This window comes from Acanthaster planci, linkage group LG16 (genome assembly GCF_054643075.1).
Source record: "Acanthaster planci isolate LZ-2023a linkage group LG16, COTS_SCS, whole genome shotgun sequence".
NCBI lineage: Eukaryota > Metazoa > Echinodermata > Asteroidea > Valvatida > Acanthasteridae > Acanthaster > Acanthaster planci.
In genome coordinates, this window is record NC_141792.1 from 3,699,821 (window position 1) to 3,727,779 (window position 27,959).

Consider the following 27,959-nt stretch of genomic DNA (forward strand, 5'->3'; position numbering starts at 1 on the left):
GAACTGTACAGTTTCAAGCATTTATAATGAAGATTTTCGCTGACTGAGATCATTTAAAGGAAGCAGCTCTATTAGACTTGTAATGAGGATTTCAGCATATTCCTTTGGAAAGCTTATGTTGGTTTTACATTTTTGGCTCGAGAATTTTCCGCCATCAGGAGTTGTCTTCTCAGCATAAAATAAGACACCAACACTGAAGTCCAAGAATAAAACGAATCATCTCAGGCGGAATTCCATCTCACCTCTCTTTTTGTTTATTTCATTGTGGCATTCATTATTTGAATAACAACGCCTTTAAAAGTAAGATGTAGAACATAATTACATTCGCACAAAATAACATTATCTTGTACACGGAATAACATTGACGACGCATCGTGTCATTTTAATGATAAACTTTAAAATTAGATTGGGATTTTTTAATGTAAAGGTTTCGTTTAGAGGAACTGTTCAGAAACAGACGGTTTGTATAAGAGTGTATATGTGACTGTGATATTTGTAAGAACTAAACTTCGAACTTTTCAACTTGTACGTGCGCACAATGTCCCTCGTCCTTTAACAGTGCGCAGTAACCCAATTAATGTGTTTAATTACATCCGTGAACCTTACATCAAAACAGCGTGTTTATCTTTTAGTGTTTTCCCCTTGCCAGTGTTAATGCACACATTTCGGTCGCTTGAAGGTCCACAAATTCCTGAAAATCCGCGTTAATTCTTCTTCTGTTTTGTTTTGTTTTTTGTACCACGAAAAAGTGGAGGATGATTCCAAAGCCTGTCTCCCTGGTCAAAACGCGTAAGGATATATACTCCCATCCTCCGGGATTACACCCCCTGAACATCCGTAAAACTGCTTAGCATGAAGTCATAGATTTAACACTGTCATACATTGCCTTCTAAGATTTACAACTAGAGAGTCGGAACTTCATAGTGCTTAGTCGTACTGCGAAAAATGTATCGACTCCAAGAAATGGATCCGACATGCAGTGGCACATTGTGGAGTCCTAGCCGACTTGAGGTTATCTTGTGCCAATGGCCCTTTAGTCGGTTACCCCAATGTCTTCCGCAGAGCACTCTCTGCCTGCGTGCTTTGCACAAACATTGCTCCCAAAGACCCATTGCCTTAATAATGAATGAAGTTCCCACACTAGTTTGGATCCGTTCACGGTAAAACTCCTGTTCTCCACAGGGACACTTCGAGCCAAACCGGACGTCTTGAAAAGAGCACCTATTAAAACAGATAATATTGTTTTTCATTGGGTTTTGTTCCATGTAAGCTCCGGTGGGAATTCTAATAGTACAGCTCCACATAACTGGATGTTTAAAAACAGAATTTACACAAAACCGACCATTCAGAAAGCTGCTGTCTTTGGTACTTTCAATATTCTAAACTAAAAATGCTATTCCAAGTCTTATCACTAAAAATTCAGGTGCGTCCAGATTAGTAGGTTGGGGCTGGGAATACATGTACATGAAACAAGGGCATCTCTGGCAAATGCACAAAGACGCTACCATGTTTGCTCTCATTTCAATTGTTTAAACACGCACCGTCTGATTAAATGAACGCTTACATTAATATCTTACTTTAGAAGCATGAAAATATAAGGCCAACCAGGACAACACTGACAGGCAAGCGGTGACGAAAGCTTAGATATAATAAGATCCGATCTGTCCCGAATTGGTAGTAATCTTATTTCATGCAATAAACCCCTTTAAAATGTAAAGGGACAGAAAAGTGATGTCAAGGTTATTGTTCTGGTCACTTAGCGAGTTCGTCAGATCACTTCCTACTGCTTTATAATAGCACACTGACTACAATGACTCTTTGCTGGGCGTTTCGACTGATCTTTTCTCTACAAACCCACTAGGAATGTGGACCATCGGCCCTGTATTGAAATTCCCGTCTCGCTTAAAGCCACTGTCCAAGTTGGTCAAGGATCGTGCCGCCGAAAATGCTGTGCGCCCTCTCTTGTCCTTGCTCTCCTCCCAGCGCCCTTCGTCGTCGCTTCGTTTGAAGCCGCTTCCGATGTGCGTCAGTCGACTGGCACCCGAGAAGGCAGAGCGCCCCCTCTTCTCCGGACCTTCCTCCCAAGGCCCCTCGTCGCCACCCCGCTTGAAGCCACTGCCGATGTTGGTCAGTCGACTGGCACCGGAAAACGCGGAACGCCCTCTTTTGTCTTCGTCGAAAAGGCTCGTTTTCTCGTCATCCCGCTTTGTGAAGCCGCTGGCGAGGTTCGTCAGTCCGCTGCTGAACGAAGCACGCCCCCTCTTGACCTCTTCTTGTCTATCGTTCCTTTTCGAGAATCCACTGTTGAGATTGGTCAGACGGCTGGCTCCTGAGAAACCAGTGCGCCCTCTCTTGTCTTCCTGAAACAGATCCGACTCGTCGCTTTTCTTTGTAAAGCCACTAGCCAGGTTGGTCAGTTGGTGACTGAACGAAGTGCGCCCTCTTTTGAACTCCTCTCCCTCACGCTTGTCTTCACCGCCCCGTTTGTGGAAGCCGCTGTTGAGGTTGGTGAGCCGGCTGCCGAAGACGGAGCGGCCCCGCTTGTCCTCGGCGTACGCGCCCAACAAACCGTCGTCGTCTATGTTCTTCTTGTGAAAGCCGCTCTTCACATGGGTCAGCTGCTGTGCTCCGAAGAGACCCTTCTTCTGACGGCCGCTGGAGTGCCAGCCAGACACCAAATTGATTAGGTTGCTGTTTGGTGGCCCTCTAAGCATCCTTTGAGCTCTGTCGACCAGGTCTTCAAGTAACTCGTCAACAAGGTCTTCTCGCAGCTCTTCCAAAGCAAGTTTGTTCAACTCCTCTTCTCTCGTTTCCTTGAAGAAAATAAGGAGATGACAAGCGAATGAAAATCAAGGACTTCTGAAGATCCAAAGAACTTCACAGAAGTACACAAGGTATTTTTTTGTAATCCAGCCCGAGGTGAAGGGAACCCCCAAGCGGCAAAAGGAAGACAGTGGTAGTACGTTTCCCAGGCGGGTTCTTTCGTGCGTTCTGCGTGTACGCAGAGACAATACATTAAGGAATAAATTCGTTACGCGTACTCAGCGTGCTCCGCGTCAAACGCGCCATTTATCTCCATTATAAACGCGCGCCTGTGCGGTGAGTACCACATAGACGGAAGGCTCCTATTCAAAACAACGGCGGGGTACCGTAGCTGAGATTGCACCCAACTAAATCCAAAAGCCTGGGCAAATTCAACTCTCAGTGTAGGAAATTTACGCACATTTGAAGACTTCCAGCCATAAAATTCTACGAAACTATTTTGCGATTGTGAAGAAAATCCCCTATTTACTTAATCTGGTCCGTGCAGATTCGAAAAAGTGCGGTTGCAACATTTAAAAGAAGAGACAGCAGTACCGAAGAGGAAAAAAAGTGAAAGTATTTTGAGAGCACATGTAAATAAACACATGTCTTCCAAGTGCGTCACGCACAATTCGCACTGAACACGCTTCCATCCATCGTTTCGCCCTTTGCTTGCTTGCCCACGATTTTCAAAATCACGGTAATACGCGCAACATTGATGGTCTATGTGTTTATACGTCTGTGGTGAGTACCAAAAAACACGCCCTCTCTTGTTCCACTCGGAGCGGATGATGTCGATTTTCTCCCATATTTTCATTTCACTGACAACACAGAATTTTATTAAATCACTAATCTGGTTTTGTGTGTGGGTGTGTGTGTGTGTGTGTGTGGAAATAAAAACATTTGTTGGCGCCAAATGCCACTTTACAATGAGATTCCTTCTTCAAACAACACAGTAAGTATAAATCACACTCATTAAGTGTCCCCTACAAGCATAAATGGCGCTTGTGGTGATGGGTTTAGACGCGCAACTAGGGGACAAACCACTCTTATAACGCTTACATTCTAATCCGGTCAGAGCAGGAACAAAAGAGGGCGTGTTTGAAATGAAATTGACAGTCCTCTGGTACTCACACGTCGCATAGGTGCGCAAATCCATGCGCGTTTGGCGCGGAGCACGCCGAGTACGCGCAACGGTTTTGGTCTAGAATGTGTGGTCTTTGCGAGAACACGGTTGCAAAACTTATTACCATCTGTCTTTCTTTCGCCAGTGAGGGTGCACTTCAGCTCAGGGCCAATAGCGTTACACCGAATTCGGCGGGAAATGGGCAGCATTTGAGATGACCACAGACAGGTGGCATGCGAAGTTTGCGTGTGTTTGTCCACTAATGATTAGCCACATTTGGCAAATCTTTAAACTATGCATTATCTTTTTACCTCCCCCTTGCAGCGCCCAGAAAATAATGACACGTTCCAATAGATCGTTCCAGGGCGAACCGAGAGGCAGCGTCTGTATTAACGTCCACAATTTTGTTCCAGTTGCAAAAATACATTTACATGAGCTCTACGTATACATGAGTACCGGAACCAATTTGCTTTCTCTGGGGAGGAACCTGATGCCTTGTATAACTAATGGACATTACATGCTGGCCGTAGGATCTGTATTTACAACTACATGTATGTCAATGTGGGAACAGTCGATAACGATCTGAACGGCAAATTGCACAGCGTTGTAACTACTTGAGCAGAAAAAGTAGACAAGTACCAAAAAATACTCTACATGGCTGCAGAAAAGTAGTTCATGTAAATCAATAAACCAATTTCGTCAAGACAATTAAAAGGAAATAAAAAGTTTTATCGTTCACTGCCAACCGCAAGGTAAATTATTTTCCCATTTTTAAATTTTAAAATCATTCTGAAATCAAACTTCTTTACAAAAAACTGCCCTTTGGGTAGGCCTACTCTTACTGTACAAAGTCTATTTTGCAACTTGCAAGTTCTGCCTAGGCAGTCCAAAAATGTCAAACCACGTGGGCAGGTTTGTCAAATTGTGGGCCACTAATTGACAAGGAAAGGTGGTCCCTCGAGTCTTGTATGAATAGGGTTTTTCAGGTAAAATACACAAAGCCGGTGAAAAGATCTTTGAAGAGGCATGCACATTGAAATTTGTGTACACGCAGTAATGCAAAATCGCGAACAGTGAAACACAAAACAAGGCCCAACGGCTCGAGCTGGAGACAACTCCCGCGGTAATTAAACCTCCCGCACGGGAAACAGTAGGGTGTCGAAAAAAACCCAAATCGATACAGCACTCCTGTCCAAGTTAAACCGCAGTTATTGAATTTTTCCGTCTGTGAAATGTAATGGCAGGCATTATTAAATTTGCCTGGTGGGCAAACACTTTACATTATAACACATTCGTAAACCTTCCCAACAGCAGAGGTTTAATTGGAAAGGCAGGAAGAACTAAGAAAGAGGTTGCTCTGTTTACTGCTCTTCGGAAAGAAATCTCAAAAGACAATATAGTAATTCATGAACAAGCAAATTATGCAAATCTCCATGGATAGCTGTGATGGACGCTCCAAGCTTCAGTAAGCAAAGGAAGCCTAAAAAAAACAGTGAGCTCCTTTTCCAAAGATCCCCACCCTGTTTTTTTTTTCGTTTTCTTGTCGCAAGATTCTCCGAGATATACGATTTACATGAAAGGAGCTTCCCCTCGACTTCTTGTCCGTGTACACAGGCAAGTTCAACATGTTTTATTATCTGTGGCTATTTCTTATTATGAATTCAATTCAGAGCTGTAGAGTTGAGACAAGTTCAGACTTTGAAACCAAACTGGCTCTTTGTTATCCATGTCCACTTACGCATAATTCACCATCTTGTTTCCAACGAACGACACACACATTTCGCAACTATCTCTATGAACAGCTCTGATTCAAGTCATTCTCAGGATGTACAGAGAAGATTTGGCATGAATATTAACCCTGCCTTGCAAGATAAATATGCCAGTCCAGCGGATGTTATTACCTATAATAACACCCGGTGCTATCTTGGAAATATAAAGTATTCGCACTTAAGATAATTGTTCCAGTTTTTTTCCTTCCTTACCAACGTCTTTTTTAGCAATCTGCAATTCAGACCCTCGTATTAATTTGATCCACTCTCAATAATGAGCAACCAATGTAAATGAACGCTGATGGAAGAAAGGATGCATTACCAGAAATTGGAATAATATCGCTCACTTAGCTTTCAACAACAAAGGTCTTCCGGATAATATGTACACCATCTATTCAGTTCCCGTGAGGAAAGTCGATAACAGTGCACGAGATTGTGTGCCTTAAGTGCAAATATTTGAGTGTGCAAACAACAAAGACCATTGGGCTGAACAAAAATCAGATTTGAGTGGAAAATGTACTAGAGTCATCACATTTCGATTACGGCCCGTGAGACTGCTTCAGTGGCAGTCACTTTTATTTATGTGATGTACCGAATCAGAACAATCACCCGGACGTCCACTTCGAGTCCAGAAAAATCGCTGGAGAAACTTCATCTCTGTACAGAACCCGCTTCCCAAATATTTTCCCCACACGTTGTGACTCACTTTCAAGTTGCTAGGTTTACTTACTCTAGATTTGAAACACCACCACCTTCAATTGGCGTGACAGTAATTTGGGCTGTAAACATCAAAAGCTATCACAGTGGCGAGCATCCACAAGGTTTAAAGTGTGTTACTTGAAGCAGAGGAGGTGAAAGTACGAGAACTGCAGGTTAATTTGAATTGTAAATTAAATGAGTAGACTTTGTTTCAACCCAACACGGCCACTTGACATAAAGGCAGCAATAATAACGAGAAGGATGGCTCACTCCGGTAACATCAACGAATGTTCAAAGCAGACAACTAATGTAAGGCGGTACACGTTACGTTTTTATGTCCCTATAGCGCATATTATGAGACAGCATTTCGGGGAGCCGGCACTAATTAACAAAGAATGTCTTGTCTAGTGCCTGGAAACAAGCCTAAAGACCCCTAAATACATGTATACATTCCATCCCGAATTAAGTCTAACATTTTAAACGAACAAGCCTGAAATCAGGCTTTTTCACATTACCTGATGAGATGGGCATTTCTGATCAACGCAAAAAAACTGTATATCTAAATATGCAAAATGTTCATTACTCAGCTCCAAGTAAAGTTTTTTATCATTGCCACTTACGAGTTACATTTTTGAGGACTTTTATAGCCAGAAACACTGTTTGAGACAGAATAGTGATATCTTTAACGCCTTCCCCAATAACAAGCAATTTTTCGAAATTAACTTGTCAGCCTGAACTACAAATGAGTTCAGCCTCTGAAAGCATTTTGATTCCATGCATCTTTACTTGAAACTTGAACGCAATAGAAACTGTTTTGTTTTAAGCTGATGTTTGGTACAGGTTGTTTTTTTTACTTGCAGGTCTGCAGAGGGTTTCTGTTTTTTCATAGAAACAGGAGTCCATTTGAAGAGAGGGGAAAATACGTGTTTCTTCTTCACGGTGAGTGTGCTCTGTGTAGTCTTTAAGCATTGTGTTCCTTACAGGGTCGTAACAGTTCATGTCTTTTGAACTGGGCGGCGAAATTCAAGCCAGAAACAAGGCCTTTGGAGGAAACACCTGTCCGGCACAAGACGATATTCCCACTTGAAGACGCGAATGATACCTCAAAAGAACCTACAGAGGGCTATCCGCCCTTCCATTTGACGGTGCTGAATAGATGACGCCTCTAGCTAGCGGTGACTATGAATAGCAGGCCGGCAACGAAGTTTCGCCGAACAGACTTAACACAAGACAACATGGAACCCGTGATCATTACAAAAACAACACCCTGTATTGGTAAGAAATTCAGCTATTAAAGCTTTGGTCTGTTCGCGTTTTGCATGGACTGCTTTCATCAAATTTTGAAGTGCAGCAGAGTTGGGCCGGACCAGCAGCCCTGACAATGCAGATCGTCCCAACAATGCCTGGATTGGTGCTAGGGTCGTTCTGAGATAATTGCGCAAACTGATGAGTGGTATTAAGACAGCCACAATCTGCAAAAATTCCACCCTTGGTTGGTGGTAGCTTTGCCTAAAAAGTCTGCCTGTGCCCCATAATAACTTTGTTTGATACTTGAAAGCTGTTTCTCAAGCACTTGGTGAATTATTTTTACCACTGACAGAGAGCCGTAGTTTTACCAGCTATTAGTAGGCAAAAGCACGAGTTTGACGGAGAAAGAGATTCAAACCAGAGGACTATCCGCTCTAAGCGGAACAAAAGAAGGCGAGTTTTTGTTTTTGTTTATGGGTGTTTTTATTGCGGGGGTACTCGCCGCATAGGCGCGCATTTATAGTGGAGATCAATGGCGCGTTTGACGCAGAGCACTCTGAGTATGCGTAACGAATTTATTCCCTAATGTATGGTCTTTGCGTACGAGGAGAACACTTACAAGAACCAACCTCGTTCCCATGAATGTGAACGATCTTCCCGCGCCACGTTGGTTCCCACCATGCCTTGCGCGATCTAACCTCTTCTTTGTATAATTTAAATATCCTACTGTTTGGAGTAATGAAATTAGAACTTTAGTCAGAAAGTTTACGAGCGACGCAGATTTACGCGTGCGTGACGTGCAAGAGAACACATGGGAGTGAGAGTGCAGCTTTGAAACAAGCAAGCGACTGACTTTACGTCATGTATATTCATCCTGAATAGCCAATCAGGGTCATTTCCGTATTCTACACGACCCTGGGGCTAATGAAGGAACGCGCAAGCAGCCAACATGGAGTCGAGGATGGCAAGAAATTGGAAAACTTTCAACCATCTGTCTTTCTATTGCCACTTGGAGGTGCACTTCAAATCGGCGCAGATCACAGAAACAATAAACACATAGATCACCAGTCTTGCGCGTATAAACTGATTATAAAAAAACGTGGCAGGCAGTGGGTGAAACGGTAAATAGCAGCACGTTCATTGCGAATTGTACGCGATGCACTGGGATTGCATGTATTCATTTATATGTGCTCTTTGGTACTGCTACCTCTTCTTTTCAAATGTTGGAACGCATTGTTTCGAATCTGCATGGGCCAGATTAAGCAAACAGGATTTTTTTCACAATCTGAAAATGGCTTCATAGCATTTAATGGCTGGAATTCTTCAAATGTGTGTAATTCCCTATACCGAGGGGTGAATTTGCCCACGCTTGTGGATTTAGTCAGGTGCCGTCTCGTCTATACGGTACTCCGCCGTTGTTTAGAATAGGAGCTGTCCGTCTGTGGGTTTATATGTCTATATGTCTGTGGGGCGGATACCAAGGGCGTCAATGCGTTTTGACAAGTGGGGGGCACATAGCCCTCATCGGAACAAATGCGAGCGCAAAGCGTGAGGCTGTCAGCGGCGTGGGGTCCGGGGCTCGATCAAGGCCCCAGATAATTTTGGAGTATACTGGTAGATGCTCTGTCGCGTAATCTGAGACAATTTCTGGCTACTTTAGCCAGTTGTTTTTTTAACGCATGATTTTGCAAGGTATACATTTTCATTTAGGGTTTGGAAAAAAGTGTGGGGAGTAGTTGATATTGTATCCACCCCTTTAAAAAGTGAGGGAGATGCCTCCCCGTCCCCCACCGATTGACGCCCATGGACTATTCAAGTGGGTTGTCGCCCATTTAGAGGTTGACTTTTCCAGATTCAGTACAGTCACACATACCACCAAAAAATCGGGGATCTCCAAAAAATTTAAGACCTCCGAAAACACAATAGTGTACCACAAAATAGACAAAATTGTAAGAAAGTTTTTAAAAGTTTTAGAATCTGGATTTCAGCTTTTGGGAAAACCTCAGAAAAAGTAGTACACTATGACTTTGTACAGATTGGTATAAATAATACAAGGCTCTATCCTTGGAATAAGCTGTACGGAACTTGTTCACAGTCAGAGCAACTTGGGCCTAAAACACATTAAATCTGGATCAGCCAAACCAACTTCAGCACTTCAAATAAAACCCCGATGTGATCTCAGTGATCTTTGTACTCTCATGTATACACTGATCTCTCCTAAATAAAAGACTAATAAAGCTCTGTTCTGACTAGAATCATTAGTCAATGACGCATTTCAAATCTATTTCCACTCGAAACTGGTAGATCACTTTGTTCAGGCGAGACAGAAGAGAGAAGTGCAAACCTCAAAGAAGTTGTCCCTCAATAAATATGAACAAGACGTTCAAATGCATACATGTGCCAAACAGGTTGTTAATTTTCTCCAAAACCACGAACTGAAGAATGAGAAAGTCTCTGAAGAGCAAGTTTCAGTCTGACCCAGCAAAAGTCGACACTGATGTGAACGTTACGAAACACTAATCCAGTTTACCGTGATTCACGTCGGCGGCCAGTGGGAGATAACACCATTTCCAAGCGGCATGTTCAAACCCTTACGGCTGGGACTTAGGCACGTCCATCCCGTGTAAGTGGCAATATACTAGTCTGCAGCCTACATGTACGTGACCATTTTCTTAAGACCGAACAGGAAATCTGGCCATATCTGACGCACCGATTAGGCTATGGAGGTGATAGCTTCGACTTTCGAAGTGTAATGTGGGTTTTGTGTGGCCAACATGAGCACAACATTTACATAAATAGCGCAAGTATGCGAGGAAACAAAGACTTCATTGTACTAAATTTTATAATTATTACAAGTGGAAGACTTCGAAAACTTCGCCCGACCAACCTTTTTTAAAACAAATACCTTCTCATTAAATTAACACTACGACCTGATAAACTCTGCAAACAGTGCAGTTGCCTCAATATGAATATTAAAAAACAAGATGTCGAGAGTTTACAATAAAAATAATACAAACAAGACGACAAGAGTTGACAAGTGTGAACCAGCATTAACGGGGTTCACGTTAAAAATCGTAAAGTTAGTCGGGGATTTACAATTTGAAGTTAAAAGATCACGGGTAACCCTTTTATCTTTAGTTACACTCCCACTTTTGCATTTTAAAATAGTTCACTTAATACTTCGGAAGTTCGGGCAACTTTTCACTCCCTGTCGTGGATTCTAGATCTGGACACGTATGCTTTATGTGCGTGGCCGGGGTCTCCGAACTCGGACAAAGGGAACAGGGCCTTGTAACAAAGGACCGTACTCGGAACAAAAGACCAAGCTGCTGGGAATTACCGACATTTTTTCACTCTCAAAAGTGGAGATAATCCAGCATTGTTTTGAAACAGTATACCACGGTTTGGGGCATTTAGAGCAAGCGGATTACCACAGGGGACAAAAGCGCTCCACCACTGCAGCGATGAGCCACACAGCTCCGCTGCATGCTAATCTGAACCCTACTGAAAAGAGGTCAGCAGTGTACTGAGCCAGGTTCGTGAACAAAAGAAAGTTATATAACAGGGCACAATCTGGGCTCTTTTTACAAGGCTCCAGGCCTGGCTGAAATACTCAGGCGTCAATAGATTTTGTCTGTCAGGCTAGAGTGGACACCAGACAGTCTTTCACGTGTTTGTGTCCAGTAAATGAGGATAGGAATTTTTAAAGAATTTTGAAAACAGACACAAATGATAAATATCCTGGCACAGCATCATCAACATTGATAACTGCCCCAGCAGGAAGTGGTTAAAACCGGTTCATTGTCAGTGCTCTTTCGTGTAAACCCTATAGCGTTTCAACTTATCACTAAATACAACTTAATGAAGAGGGATCATTGTAACTCACTGCAATGTTCATTTATGTACAGTTCGAGCTTAATCTATATCATTGTCGAATGCCAGAGGGAAAAATATTAACATGTGCCACAGTATACAGTCGCACTGTATACTATGCCAGAGGGAAAAATATTAACATGTGCCACAGTATACAGTCACACTGTATACTATGCCAGAGGGAAAAATATTAACATGTGCCACAGTATACAGTCACACTCTATGCTATGCCAGACGGAAAAATATTAACATGTGCCACAGTATACAGTCACACTGTATACTATGCCAGAGGGAAAAATATTAACATGTGCCACAGTATACAGTCACACTGTATACCATGCCAGAGGGAAAAATATTAACATGTGCCACAGTATACAGTCACACTCTATACTATGCCAGACGGAAAAATATTAACATGTGCCACAGTATACAGTCACACTGTATACTATGCCAGAGGGAAAAATATTAACATGTGCCACAGTATACAGTCACACTGGATTGCGAGTACTTAATAAAAAAAAGGCCCATCCGTACGGGACGATAGCTTTCTCCACACTCTGAAGTACCCGGAGACAGCGCACGTTGAATAATGGAAACTGAAGTTCTGCAAAGATGTACACATTCCCTCTCGTACGTGGAATATTTAAGAGCCTCTGTATGAGTGGGTTGGGGAGAACGAGCAGGTGGATTGCTCGTGGGGGAAAGAGTGGGTGTAATAACAGGTGCAATGATCCATAAATGTTTTCAGATTCATTTATCAAAGTTACTGCGATGGGGGTCTAAAATGTACAGTGGGTGAAAGGCCAGATGATGGGGCAGTGGATGTAGACGTTACCAGAGATATAAACCAACTGAAAGAAAAAAGTGAAACAAAAACACTTGCGTTCCCTGCGGGCAACAGCTTAAGAATTTAATGCAGATAATCTAATTAGAAAAGTTGGCGTTTGAGACTTTGCAGCAGCTATTTGGATTTCAATAAGGTTTTACAGTCATGTTCGATCCAGTGGAATTCTCTTGAATCGTTGAAAAGGATGAATTAGTTCAATATGGAGAAACTGCTGTTTCCTGTCGACAGCGATCACCATTGTTCACTCTAATGATCTGATCTGTACCAGCAAATAAACAAACTTTAAAAGCAGTTTTGTTGGAAATGTTTACAGCGATCTGCTGACGGAAGTAGGCAATTCCAACCATTTATAGTTTCCCCGACTAGGGAGAGACAAATAGCCTAAACACTGCAAATCATTCTAGAACCCATCCCATCTAGTGGCATATCCCGGATATGTTGTTTTTTTCCCAAACGGACCAAAACATGCAAAGACCTGGCACACACGAAAAAACTGTTTGTCAGTTAAAAGCATCAGGATTCTCCGAATTCCCCCCGTAGACAAAAAACGGCTGGAAAACATCTATGAAACGAGAATAGGCCGCTGTCTGGTCCCATCAAGAGCCCTTTCCATTAACTTGTTAGCACAGTGCCATCAGCAAACTTCAGGGCAGTTATCGTGTTCCTTGTCAGTCTGTTAATTTCTGCGACTGTAATTTTAGAAACTGTTTGTGGCCCCATTACGCTTCATTAACGCCCGAGTACCAACCCACACTGCCCCAGTTGTCAAACGGTACAACGGTCCGCGGCGTCGCTTGGAACAGCGCGAAAATCCGCTGACATGTGTTCGACATTTTTCTGGTCAGGTTAGTTTTCTCATCCTCAACTTGCTGAAAAGGTGAGCAAAAGTTCAGAATTGGTACAGGATATGTGCAACTGAGGTGGTTATGTAATCATACCGATCCTGTTCTCGCCTTATTTCTGGACGTTTTCCAGGTGCAACTACCAGGTGTATTGTTTAAAACCTCATGCGTAACAATTAACTCGCGCTGTGTATGCCGCCCCCATCGGAGGCAAGCGACATTTGTTATGGCACGTTTTCCTTAAGCAAAAAAAGAGAGAAAATATTTGTAGGTAAGGGTCATAAGGCCATGAACTATACTCCACTTCCAAATAATCCTGCAGTGGGCGGCGCAAGGCCAAACTACAAAGTCGTACAATCAAGAAACCCGATGAAATACATGATACATGTACATCCAATCGCTGCCTATGGATCTGTGTCTGTGCCCTGTTCAACCCGGCCGGACGCGGCTTTGTGAAGTGCAAGGGAACTCCGTTCCCGGGCAATCGTGATCGCAATCAGCACGACACCAAAGCACCAGGGGGCGATACTAAGAGAGTAATCGTTCCATCCGCGCTGCCGCTGCATGCCGTATATGACATACTCCGCGGTAAACATCGCCCCCAACACGGCGCAACACCAATCAGGTTTACATGCCCTCTTGGGACTCCCCGAGAGAAATGATGATATTCCCCCCCCCCGGTTTTTCTTTTCAGTGTGAGAGATAGATTGAGGCATTTGTAATCTGGAAAATTGATGAGTGTAAGCCGATACATGTAGCATTTTATTCGCTTTCGCCCAATAGTCTACCTGCTCACTCCCCGTCGATCTGAGACTCAGAAAGAGGGCATTCAAACTCAGTAGAGATTTTCTTAACCACATCTTATTTAAAAGTAACCGGGTAAATTGCAGCGATGTTTATACATGCACGTTCCATGCACTTACATAAACACACAATGATGAAACACATGTCCATGCAGTATATTTTCGGTCTCATTTTATGCTACATGTATCTACAAACAGCCAAAGGTGATACGTGTTGCAGTGGAGTCCCATTTCTGACGAGTTCAACGGCTGACTTCAAATACACTAGTTGTTCGATAAGGTGGGCTTGTCGTTTATATATAGGAAGCTAAGTATTCCGATAAGAAAGTAGGCCACGCGTGTCCAAAGGACCTAATTTGCCGAAGGACTCTGGGTCGAGTCCAAGGCTCTGACGGTTAAGCGAATGTTCGTCAATTTCGTACACATCTCAGTCTAGCTGCGTATCCCAAAACTTCTCTTGGTCCTCGTTCAGAGTTTACGCATTCCACATCACCCAGGCGTTTAAGACTGATACTAACCTTACTGCGAAATACTTTAGATCATTACAAAGTCAGTAAATTAAAAAAACAGTCATAAGAATAACGAAGATAAACAATTAATGACAGGGGAATGTCTCTGGTCACAGTGAAGCCTGTGCTTTGTGACTGGGTAACTTCTGATGGACTTCGAAGGACTTCTGATAGACTCATGACCAACGACACCTGTGGTGACGTCCTCCTGACTCAATCATTGAAAACATACATGTATCATTGCACTTATATTTATGGTTGCCCATCTCAACCTTCCACCGCCTTCAGAAAGTCCCCGCCCACCAAGTCAGCCTAACTTGTCAAAAACAGCATTGGGTAAATCTCATGTCTGCGTCCACTGCACTAAATTTCTTATAAAGTTGAATGATACACTTTTACTGTAAGTCTAAGTGAACGTGGATAACCTTTTAATCCGGCTTATTCCACTGTTAGAAAGACCTGCTATGGCCTAATCTAAAACAATCCGAAGATCGATTACGGATATTCAGGGCTGCATCATTTTGATTCTCCTAACTGCATGTTTGTGGCTCAGGAAGATTATTCAAAAGCAAGTCTCAAGCTGCTTTAGGAAAGTCGATGGTGCGTTAAACAGAATGATACATCCCTCCTACGAAGCCGCTTGCTGAACGCCAGATAACAAAGCAGGACAGTGTTCAAATAATCAAATTGCTAAGCATACATGTGATGGGTACCACTAAACCAGTATATACAGGTACATTTCTTATAAAGCCTTCAACCTATGTTGAAATCTGTACATATACTTGTCCTTTTCATACCAAACCTTGAACTTCAAGCGTAGGCACAAACTAATGCTACCACACTGCAGTCAAAGCAAAAACACGTGGAAGTTGGTGGGGGCATCTGTCCCCCTCCTTTTCAAAAGCATGGCTTCAATCATATTCAAGAAGAGTCCAGCGAACTTCCAGCACAGTCTACAACAAAAGTGAGCTCTGCTTGAATATACGATCACACACTCTAAAAACTTCCGGGTCAGATTGACCCAGAATTGAGTCCCATTCGATATTACCCTTTTCTGAGTCAAAATATGACCCCCTTTCGGGTCATATTTGACCCTTTCTGGACACTTTCTGGACATCGAAGGCTTAATGAAATTCAACACTGTATTGCAGATTGATTTCAGTTACTTGATGTGTTCGTAAATACCTTTGTTATTCTATTTGTTGCAATAATGCCCTATGCCTCAGAATTAGTGACGCAGCCCTTAAAAAGTGAAGGCGCTTTTCAGCCAGGGGCAAAATGTTTCTTTCTGGCACTGTGCGCACACCGGGTGTCCTATTACCTACACTCAGTGCGTTACATTGCCCAATCAATAATCAGTTGTATAATTGCACATCTCAGCCGAGAAAATCTAGTATTTTCACACAAATTATGCTATTTCTGGAAACGGTAGACAGTTCGTGAAGAATTTCAAGATGAAGTGCAGAAATGTAGGTATGCGCTATACTCTGTTTTTTTTGTTACATTTTTCTTTCTTTTTCTCTTCACACACTAACAAGACTACAAGGGGTGCGGACGGAAATGTAATTATTGTTCGGTCTCAGATTCACTGATATAACGCGATCATTGAATGTGTTATTAAGTCCGAGGGAAAGGAGTTGGCGTAACAGTGGCGATCATCTGGCTCGAAACAGGACTTGGATCTGTGTTATAAAGGCGTCACGGGCCCCCGTCATTATTATCGTAGTTGACAACACGTCATGTTCAGCATTATAGCATTACAGAGAAGTGCTGTTTTGGGGTACACCATTTGCAAGATCTCTCAATCAACAAAGGCGCACCCTGACCCAAACTTGGGGTACCGACATCATGGTTTTGGCCGGGTTTTTTTTTTTTGGGGGGGGCGACAATTTGAAATTTTGTGTGACCTTTTTTCCTTTAATGACCTTTCTGGTGGTTGTCACTACATCGGGGGGCTTTTATACGGTGTTTGAAAAGAAGGGACGTGAAATTGTAGATGGGGGACGGTTTTTCCTCCATATCCACCTATGGTTCTGAGAAGAACCGATGGTGATAAAGTTTTCGACATTTCAAACAGTGTGCTTCGTTCGTCATCTATTCAATTCCGTGTCCGAAAGCAGGTTACTTGAGAGTATATGCAAGAGCATCTCTTTCATTATCCCTTTTGCGGCATGTTGTCGACCGTATCAATGTAGAGGTAGGTGCATCCAACCTGCGCGTCCACTTCTGCCTCATACACCTGCTATGCACCTACTGCTCCCATAAAATTAATAGAATACTAAGAAAGTCTATGGCTTATCCCTAAATCCTGATTCAATAAAAGCGTTCCTCGCTGGCCCATTCATGCCCTGATCTCCTTAGCTTCCTCTTTCAGCTGCAGTATTCCTAAGTTTCATAATTACCAATTGTGAAGGCTTGAAAACGCGGCAAGGCCACATCGGACTCGATTAATCCACAATCAGTGACGCCTCGCCGGTCCTACAGGTATGTTACGAGCAAGTCACCCACAGACGAAGCTATGCTGCCGTTTCAGCGAATGATGAATTTTTTAATCATTGTATAAAAGCGCCATGACTCTCACAATTCCTCTGGCCATTAAACGACCCTTTAGTATATCACGCCAAGAGTGTATAACCTTCGGCTTCATAGCGTTAATCAGCGAAATTTCTCAACATTCCCTCACTGCCTCACTGACCTCACTGCCTTAGCGGGTTAAGAAAGTCGAATAGATCACAAAGATTATTAATGGCTTAAATAGCCTTTATAACGTGTCTGTAGATCCATTTTGATACTTGGCTGAAGTGGAAATAAAAGGGATAATTCCAGTAACCTACGATTTTGAATACTTGATAAGGAATTGGGGCTATTATAAAGCATTATTGATCTCAAGTAAACCAAATCCTCATTGTATATTGCGTTCCCAGAGTTACTGTATCTCATATCGCTCTCGTTCCTCTGCCCACTTCGCGCACAAGTTTACCCTCTTCAGTGGCAAATAATGAGACGGAGCGAAAGTCTCGATAACGCCGTTGGCGTCCTGCTCCCGGCGCACAGGCAAAGATGTCACAGAATTGTGGCATTGGTAATTGGTACCGGGATCTCGTGAACGAGTACGTGTGTACTTGAACAAATTTAACACGCCTGCACAGCGTATCTGATGCAATCTTTCTTTTTTTTTCATGTCCATGGTTCACTCCAGAAACATAATTACGAAATTGTGTACTAATAACCAATGAAATGGTCCTAATAACCAAACTGGTCGGCCAGATTGTCCAACCATCCTGTTCAACTTTACGGCCCTAAACTCGTCAAAATTCTAGTCTGGGTTTGGAAAGTGAGCCTCATTGTTCAGACTGCAACGGTATGAACACGGAATGTGTTGTTGGACATCCAAGGCCTGAGGTGCTGGTTTGAACACTGTTTCCTCACTGGATTCCTACTCATACACTTTTTTCTGTGTTCAAACATGCTGATTAAAAAGAGGCTTTGTTGGTAACCACCCTAGTTTGACATTTATCGCGGGAGGCAAGCGCTACAGCTGAAGAAATACTGCGCAGTGGCCTCGAACTAGGCCAATCGGGTTTAGCTTTAATTACGTAGAGTTCCACGCCCAAGTTGTTCAGGCCATATTGTTTGATCATGGTTTTCATCACGGCATTAATACTCGGCCGTCTAACCATGAAAGAAAGGTCATGTAGTCTTTATGTCTCATAACTGGGAAATTGCACAAGTGCAGGTACACCTCGAAGCAACACAGCTTGGCATTAGAAAGCATAAACGAGTTTCTAATCCACCAATATTGGGACATTATACAGTTCCTACGAAATTCACTTAGGCCAACCGAATAGTTTTCTCTCCCTAAAATACATTCAGCAATAAGACTCGAGTTAAATTTGCTTAGAGAGCAGACCGCATGTACCGAATAAAAATGAAGATTTCATTGGACAGTGCAGGCGACTCGATTGACAGCAGGTGCGTGGTCGTCCGAAGAAGCGCTCCTGCTACACTGGTACTTGCCATTCGAGCCGTGACGCCAATCATACGTCACTGGTGTAAATTCGTTGCCTCGCAACAGGCTCAAACTTGTCCACAATATACCACTCATGGCTGTTCACAACAGTATCGTGTATAGTTGTGAAAGTATCCCAAAGAGCTTGCCTCAAAGACTTCTTTGGCTCCAGCGGGGGGGGGTAACTGGTGTACATTTTGCAGGGGGCACTTGGGGGTCTCTATTTTCTGGAGGGGCACTCAATGGGTAAGGGTATGGTCACGGTTGAAACAAAGACCAAGGCGGACTATCACCAGATTCTCTCTTGAAGATGGAAGAGGGGGTCGTCCCGCCCTGCATGCATCCCTTACTTACGCCACTGGTCTCTAGGAAGTGAACATAATTTCAATTTAGCAACTTCCCCAGCCTGTGTAAAGTGCATGCCCTTCCTAGTCGAACACTGAGTCTCATTATTACGAGGGTGGTATAACTGGTATATTGAATTCTCGGCACATTCATCCTTCATTTCCATCCCAAGATCGAACAGTGTTATTTTCAAGATGTATCTTTTGCGTTAGGGAGATGTAAATTTATATGACAGGTTTTGCCCTTACCCAACGTGTATATTAATAAACACTGTATGCTCAGTGCTTGTGCGAGAGCTTGCGAAAAAAGTCACAAGCTTACTCGGGTGGGATGCAGCAGGTCGTGGGCTCGAGTCCCACCCGAGTAAGCTTGTGGCTTTTTTCGCAAGCTCTCGGATAAGCACTGAGCATACAGTGTTAATTAATATATAAGTTGGGTAAGGGCAAAACCCGTCATATAAACGAACAGTGTTAGTTTTAAAAAAGGGGGGACGCCTTTCAGGCGGAAATTGGTAGACTTTTTAATCTTGACGGACAACTTTGCAATCTATAAGCGCGAATTTCATCAACAAATCTGCAGTGTTTTCTCGACCCATTTATTCTGAACGTACGAGACTATACCTACTGACTTATTCTTCAAGATTCCATGAATGAGGAACGCATTTTAGTATTTTGATCTTACGAGACCCAGATATTGTTGTTATACACAAGAGCGGATCCAGGGGTCCAGTCGGGGGGCATTCCCATACCGCACCCCAAAGACAGCATATATAAAGAGTAGGCCATAAAAATTACATTAAAAAAAATCAACAAATTGGTGGGCCTCTAAGTCTAGAATTAATTCTGCCACCCACCCACAGGAAGAAAACTTTAGTTCTGGTTCAACCGTTATCCTTGGTTATACACAAACATGTATAACAGAATACTTTTTCAAGTACCCGGTTGCTATAGCAACCTCGCATCACAGCACAAACGATGTTAAGTGATAATTTCCCACGCTCAAGGACAGACCTATAATATCTTTATAACCGCTTTAACCACACGATTTAGAGCCCATAGAGATGCGCAGTACCAATCATCGACCACTCTCTACTCAGCGCAATACGTGCTATAGAAACACTTTTCAAACAGTGCGATATTAGTGGTTGAGTTCGGGCGGCCTATTCTTGACACGGGTTTCTTGTTCTCGCGCTCGAACGGCGGGAACACGACTCAAGAAGATTGTCATATTCTCGGAACAGGATCACACACCACCTGCTCGTCAGGGTTTTACAGGAACACACGGAAAAACTCGTGAGATTTTGATTTTTGAACATTTGCAAAAAGTAGAGAGATGGCTTCCAAAGCCATAGACAGTGGGACGTTTTGCAAAATTAACATTAATTATTTTCCGTAACACAGAAATGAATGTTCCTGTTTATATAGAAAAGATTTCAGCCCATCAAAACATTAACTCTCGAATAACGTAGCCTATATGGACGCCGTCATGTTGAATGTCACTAACTACCAGCGATAACTGGTTGTTTGTTCCCGGCGTTCGAGCGGCCGACCCACAAACAACAAACCTGTTCGTGAACATACGGGAACAAGCCGCCCGAACTCGGCCAGTGCTTACACTCGGTAACAAATCAGTTCTGTTGAAAATGCGATTAAATAGGTTACATTCTGCCCAGGGACCCACATTCAACCCCAGAAAAAGACTAACCGTGCCGTTTTTGGACATTAACAGAACACATTCATTTTGTTCTCAACAAAGGTAGTGATGTTTTGTACGTATGTGCGGAATGTCCACTGAGGAGGCAGAGTGCTGTGAAAACGCAAAGTTTTTCATTTTATACGAGAAGCAGAATGAAATTACACATAATCACAGGATATTTATTTGGTCGAGTTGGAACTCCACAGATTTACGAGGCAGGTTCTTGCTTCCACGCTTATACTCGGTTTTTTGTAAAAAAAAAAAAAATCGTCGCCCCACTGGCTGTGCATGAAAGTAAACCTGGATCTTCATTTCGGAATCACTACACAAAATAACAAGTTGACGGGCCGGTATTGTCTTTCCGTGTTGAAATGCCATCTTAATCACGCTGCCCAACTTTGGGCATTTTGCTTTCAGAAACCCGTGGGAAATCTCAAGGAATCTCTCTTGAATGCAGGATTCAGCCGCATCGAGGTGCATTTCTATAAAAAAAAATCATATAATCCATGTAATCGAGTGGCAGAGCTACCTCCTATTGATTTATAGACGAAATGCACTTACCAGACACATTGCTATATTGACCAACAGAGGTGTTTGACAGCAAGAATAACTTAACATGATACTTCTCTCTACGAAAACAGAACTTTGAAAATCCTTGTTATCTCTCACATCTCATACAAACTACTTTCTGCTAATTGTGATCGATTTGAGTACAATTCCATCACAACTGAATGTGATATATCTCCGAAGTGCGGGCGATTGTACGTATTTTCCATCACGCGCCCTAACTATGAGGGAATTTGCGCAAGGCAGCATTCTGCACGTCAGACTGACTGCATTTCCAGGGAAAATGGCCTAGGTAATGCAATTTCAGATTTATCAAGCGCACTTTCTTTTCCAGTGTTTTTTTCTGTTTTGTTGTAGTCCCTTTTTCAACCTAAAGTGTGCTGTCGAGGATTCACCTCGACTTAATGGAATTCCCTCGGATCCTTAATCTCATTGGGCCATCTCCGCAAAGTCCTCTCTAGTAGTTATTTCTATTTTAATCATGCGAATGGAGCAGCAGTACACAGACTGTATCGTGTTGTTTCGCCTGGGGTTGTTCAACTTCGAAAATGTCACGTGTTTTATGTATACCAGGTGAAAGAGGGACCCGTTGCGTCCATGTAGACAAAAATCTGAATTAACTTGTATTGCTTCCTTGAACCAGTCTCACGAGAGTGGGAATGAGTGTAACATTATCTAGAAATTTTAATTAGCTTAAGCCGGGTGGAATTGACCTCTATAATGGGGCAGTTATCTTGCCTACCATTATCAAAGTCTATCCTCATAATGCGCGATATGTGGCAAAGGGGGACCTCCTCTATTGTGTCTTCTTTTGTGTTGATAGAATCTTTGGAATTCCTTTCAGATTTCCGAGGGGGTGCAGTAGGCACAATAGCCATAGGGTATACAGCTTGTGCATCACCTTAAGGGGGGTCCCCTTTACGGCATATAGTGCTGGTTATCCCAAACTGAGGCTGGACGAAAAATAGCCTGTTCCCCTTCATCGCTATGTAAAGTATTAACAATGGGTTTATAGGGAACATGACAAACATGTCGGTATCGATGATAAAGGTCTTTACACTGCATACCTGCCCCACTTCACCAAAATAAGACCAGGTGCCAAGTTTTACAGAATATTGTTTGTTTGGTCGCGTTGCATCGAGTTCTCCCGTGAAATAGCCAACTAAATTGTACGTTTATTACTGTAAATATTGATGCACACAATATCTAATCTGAGGTTGAAATTTCCGATATGTAATGAATATCACAGTGAGGCAGCCGAATCTAGGCTGGCTGTTTTGCCCTGCAAGACACGCGCACGCATATCCCTAGCTAAACGTAACAGATGCATTCATGTCCATTTTATGCATTGATTTTTGCCTGATCTACTGTAACATGTAGTTAACGGAATCGTCCAATCGATTTCTTATACATGTACTCTCTTTGTCTACTTCTCACAGTATCGTTGAGTTTGTTACGAACGTAAAAGACTCTCCTAAGGAAGTGAAATCGGGGTCCAAACCTCGCCCTCATTTCCATCGGGGTCCAGCTTCGCCTCATTTTAACCCACGATTTTGCAGTTATTAGCTGGGCAATAAACCAAATGCTGCCAACAAAACACTGGATGGATACATGTCAGAGACGCAAACACGTGCACTAAAGTTTACATGGAACATTGCCAGCCTAAACCAGTTACTGATTTTTAGAGACGGGTGCCTGAGTCGGAGACTAAGTTGGGCATTGGAAAATTCCCAGAGTCAGATCTTCCCTAAGCAGCCAGGAGTGGGGAATACATGTATAACTGTTCAAGCACTTGTGGGGCATCCAAGCACTTAACTGCCAAACACAGAAATCAGTGAAAGCGCATTCGGTATGAAACAGAACCAGGAATACTTTATCTATACTGCTTCATATACGCATCTTTAAAATCGAATTAAACACTACTGTTCAAATACATGATTCAGTTAAACTAAGTATACCGGTATATTGAATAGTTTAGGACAAAATGGGAGCGATCTTAAGTTTATCCTGCAAATTCTTCCAATTCTGGGTTGGAAAGCTTGGGCTTAAAAAGTGTTAAAGGTGCCATTTTTCCACAGCCAAATGAGCACAAAATGTGCATTTTCCCCCTTGCGGTAAGACAGCAGGGAGGGTTCTATACCCTTCGGCATTGTATTCGCACCTAGGACAAGTTCTGACATGGCCAATAAAAAGACTCAAATCTCTTGGATATCATTCCCTACACCGTGCCTCACGGGCTATTGTGCTAACGGCCTGTGTGACGATATCTCATTACGCTTAATTAAATCACTCGTACATGAGCTCCTCCGTATCCTGAGCAAAACCCCAACGCCAGCTGAACACGACCGCAACGGCGCATGAGCAAGCCTTCGCATGGGACCACACTCGTTGCGACGGGTCAGTCAAATGATGCACCGTGATGTTGCACTGGTAATGAGCGATGTCGTGTTATTTTCTTCGGCCGTTTTGGATTGCTGCCGTGATCGACATCTGTCGTTACAGATGGATTTTGGCGGCGAAAGCCTATTCAATCTTGTATTCTTGAGGCTCAATTCTGATAATTTAAGGACAGAACACTTAGAAGGCGTGCAAGAGAGCAGGGTAACTAAACCACACTCATTTTCATGGTTGGTTTTGGTTTTTGCTCTGGCTTTAGCGAACCTCCTTTAACCTGAAACGGACTTCCGTAACATAGTCAACTAACAATCAAGATTTCCGCGGAGTAAACTGCTATCTAAACCACGCCTTCAGGTGTTCGGGCGGTGTCCGGGCTGCCGTCTTATGGTCTTTACTGTGTCAAACAAGGATGTAACAGTCCCACGAGGATGAGGCTGGCAATTTCATCGTGGCTCGGGAAATCAATGTCCGATTGAATAACATCCCTTGTATCTTCACAGCTCTTGAGACACCGCGTCTCCTTGACGTGGCTGCAAGACATTCCAAATTAACTGTAAAGAGTGAAAGGACTTGCATGCTGTCTTTAGCTAATTGCACTATTCAATGTACGCAGCGTTAGCTCCCTTCAACGATGACCGCGTGCCATGTGGCGGTTTTCATGAAGCAACGCCCAGCGCACGGAGTTCGAGAAAAATTAACTACCACATGCAGCTGACAGACATTCACGTACGTGCTCGCCTATTCAAACCAGTGGCCCAAAGGCCTACGTTGGGGGCGCGTGATAGTAAATGGGCACGAACCTATGCAAGATCGAAATTACCGTTTCGACAACTCACTTCCTCAAAATTATTTTGTCATACCGTAGAGCGAAGAGCGAAACGACTGCACTGCCTTACACTTTCATTTTCCAACAGTTTACATAATGTAGTTTCTTACAATTACATTCTACAAAACCAACATGGCGTGCAAATTCGATACAGTTTTCAAAATGCAGTTGAGACTGGACAAAAGCACCTAAAAGGTTTCTGTGAAAGTCAAGGTTTATGGTAATATTCTAGTCTCTAAGTGATTCACCTTGAGAGACACTGATGTTGACAGTGTGTGACTGTGCCACACGTACACAGACGCCACAATGGAAACCGACCGCATGCCTGATGCACACAGCGAAGAACCGTCACACCGTGGCCCCGCGTGAATTTCCGATTATTTCATTTTCTCCCTCTGGCGAAATCGATTTCTGTCATTCACCCGTTCACCTCTTCAAACTTGCGTTAAGATCACATCAACAGGTAGGTTGAAAGCTGCCCACGAGACAGCGCAGTAGGCGCACGGAAAAGTGTCGTGTCCATGCCATTACAGCACGGCAATTTCATGGTTCATTGATTTTGCCGTTCATTTCTTCATCTCTTAAAATGATTAAATCTAGCAATGCCAGGCCCGTTGCCTGACCAGAGACTGGGAGGAGGGTTTCGTCAAACCCAAAAGTGGAACTTTTGGCACTGTGAACACATATTTTAAAACAAAGGCCCGTCATAATTGGAAAACAACGAACGCGAACGTTCGCGACAAACATGCAACCTGTTCGATGTTGTGTTCCAATTATCGAAGGGTATAATCTCCAATATTCACTGTGAATCGTAAACTGGCTTGGTGTGAATTTGCTCGTCACCCCGATTCAGGGCGCTGGGTGACGAGCCAATGATATGAACACTATTATTTTAAACATTTGAGAAAATCACACCAAACATTTTCAGAAGTTCTACTGAATTGATAAATTCTAGTAAATTATTATTACCTCCACTCGCCCAACTAAAAATTGTAAAAAATATTTAAGGGAGCATTTCATTTTGCACTTCAGAGAAAGAATCGGAAAATCGGGCCAAAATGAAATTTCATCGGAACTTTGTAGCGGGTAAATCCAAATTTGTTTCTTCGTGAGCCTTTAATGGAAATCCTCAAATTTTAAACAACTACACTGGAGATTTTATATATTTCCAATAGGTTGAAAAACCGACTCGCTTGAGCATAAAAAATACTGCAGCCATCATGAATAGTCTGACCAAAAAACTGTGTGTATGCATTTATAACATCCAGACCTATATTTTCATAACAGAATTCATGTGTCCAAACCGCGATACTTCACCTACGTCCGAAGATCATTCTCCTGCAGGAAAACACATCTACAAAAACCAGCTCCACTTTTCTGTTCTAGCTGTGGCATTTTGGTCCGTACCGGTACATTTGGCATTACGTAGATTTTGTTTTTTGAAAACTCCAACAAGGGCGAGCCTATTAATGCATCAATAAGCCAAACGTCTATTGTGTGTAAATAGAAAAATCCTGACTTGTTCGCCTACTCCTTGCAATTGTGTAACAGCGTCAACAAGTCAATTTCAATGACTGTGAAACCCACGCAGTATTGCAGGAAAATCCTGACAAAAAGGGACGTGAATTCCCTTGCTACGCAGTCATCACTAAGTTGTGAATCTGATTGACATTCCACAGCCCCAAGTGACCCCCATCGCTCGCCCCTATTCATTAAACTCGGATTAAAAACTCCAAGGGTTCCCAGGGAGAGATGCTGCGCCTTGGAGGAAAGGATCACACAATGACTTCCGTATACATTGGCTTCTGGGAAAGCACGCGCCAATTGGTCGGGGCTCCTGTAGGTCTTGAAAATCGATCGCATTCACGAGGTAGCTTTGTCATTACTGTGTGTACATTCGCACACACTCATTCTGAGAATTGAGCTCTTTTGCCGGAGCATCTTACGAGAATTTTTGTTTGTCGAACACATTTTAGGACAAGGAATCCTCCGTGACGTACCACAACAATGTTCCAAGAGAGTGACTCTTGGCTTGATCTTGGTCAGAAAAGCAGCGTCCATAAGCTTCTTTCCCCAACCTTGGGTTAGTTGGGTATGGATCTAAAGTACAAATACATCGGTGAATTTTTATGTATTGACTGCATTGCCATACAACAACATAAACCATGTGAGAGGAGCACCGCACACTTTTCCTAGACTATTTTTCGCAAACGTATTCTTCACGTTAGTCTCCTAAACAGATCCAACTAAGCGTGGGTCAATGAACAAGTACTTTGTTATAAGAATCGTATTTTCCCAAAATTGTTGCAGTTTGAAGAAAGAGCTAAGATTCCATGTCTTTGAGATTCTAATGCAAGCAGTAATTTCCAAAAGTCAGCTCACAAGCACGACGGCAGGTCAGTTTTCAAGAGCTAGACTTTATTAATCATCAGAACAAACTTCTAGTCAGGAATATCAACGGAATACCGATCACTGTTAGATTGGACGGAAAGGATCCCGTATTGACCATTCCCCTTGATGCTTAACCCCCTGTCTTAGCTACCCCCCCCCCAAATATGTTGCTGTTAATGCCTCTCAAAAATTGTAATAATGTAAAATGTAATCTTGCAAAGTTGGCCTCAGAGTGGAAAGCCCTGTAACTTTGAAAGAAAATATTTTGTATGGCAACTTACCGCGTCATCAGAGATTATCTCCGCCTGGGACGAGGACGCAAACGCCCAGCAGATCACACCAAAGAGCAGCCACGTGCGCAGAGGCCGCGGGGTTTTTGCCCCTACACCAGGCATCCTAGTCCGCCAAGAAAACCGAGCAGACAGATTTCAAAATGTATCCTTGAAGTTACTCTGTCCCTCGCAAGCGCGTTGACTCGCCCTCAAGTGTATCTCAGACGGCAGTGATGGATCGTGAGTTGCTTGTGGTATCCAGTTCTCGTTCAATCGAGATCTTGCCGAAGGTCTACCGAGTGAACTGGTGACGAGAGAGTTGAAGCGAATGCAGCGGGTTCACGAGAGTGAATGTTTTTTGCTTTTGTCGAGAGTCCGTTTTTATGAGTTCATTTCTTAACACAGTTCAATGCGCACCAACCACTAGAAAAGACTTCTGCCATACACATTTGACGTAGCGCCAAGCATTGCAGACACCCACGCTATACCCACTTGCGGCATAGAAAGGACCGCTGTGTGCAATTCCGGCCCGCGGAAAGAATGCAGCTTGGTTTCGACCACTCACAACCCGCGCATGCTCAGACAGGAATCGAACGTAGCGCGGCTGCTGCGTATTTGGATAGACCGGTGACAGCAGTGCAGGAAGACACGATGACAGAGATAATGCAACGGATTTCATCAAGGGCTTGATGTCTAATTACGTGTATAATAACACCGGATATGGGTTGATCAAAGCATGGTGCCAATGGCAACAAATGTGCTGATGGATTACTCAGCGACTGGCGACACTACCAGGAAAGTGCACAGAAAGGAGACCAAATAAAGTCTCAGTTTATTGGATTAAGTTGCACCACTTTTCTACATGTAGTGTAGAGGTGACAACAGTCAACGAAAAGATAGCGCGCGACATTCTGATGTCATGATCCCCTTTGAGTGAGT

The 27,959-nt window shown here is 43.1% G+C and overlaps 1 protein-coding gene across 1 annotated transcript; it reads right to left on the reverse strand.

Moving 5' to 3' along the window:
• Positions 1-231: 231 nt before the first annotated feature.
• Positions 232-27,547, reverse strand: LOC110984273 (uncharacterized). Its single transcript, XM_022244287.2, has 2 exons — positions 27,030-27,547; positions 232-2,813 (listed from the first exon to the last, which is right to left on the reverse strand). Exons 1-2 carry the CDS (start codon positions 27,141-27,143, stop codon positions 1,806-1,808), a joined length of 1,122 nt encoding a protein of 373 aa, XP_022099979.2. The 5' UTR covers positions 27,144-27,547; the 3' UTR covers positions 232-1,805.
• Positions 27,548-27,959: the final 412 nt, after the last annotated feature.

Coding starts and splice junctions, on each gene's coding strand:
- LOC110984273 (XM_022244287.2), bottom strand. CDS start 27,143: ATGCCTGGTGTAGGGGCAAAAACCCCGCGGCCTCTGCGCACGTGGCTG. Junction 2,814..27,029: donor AGATAATCTCTGATGACGCG/GTAAGTTGCCAT, acceptor ATTTTCTTCAAG/GAAACGAGAGAAGAGGAGTT.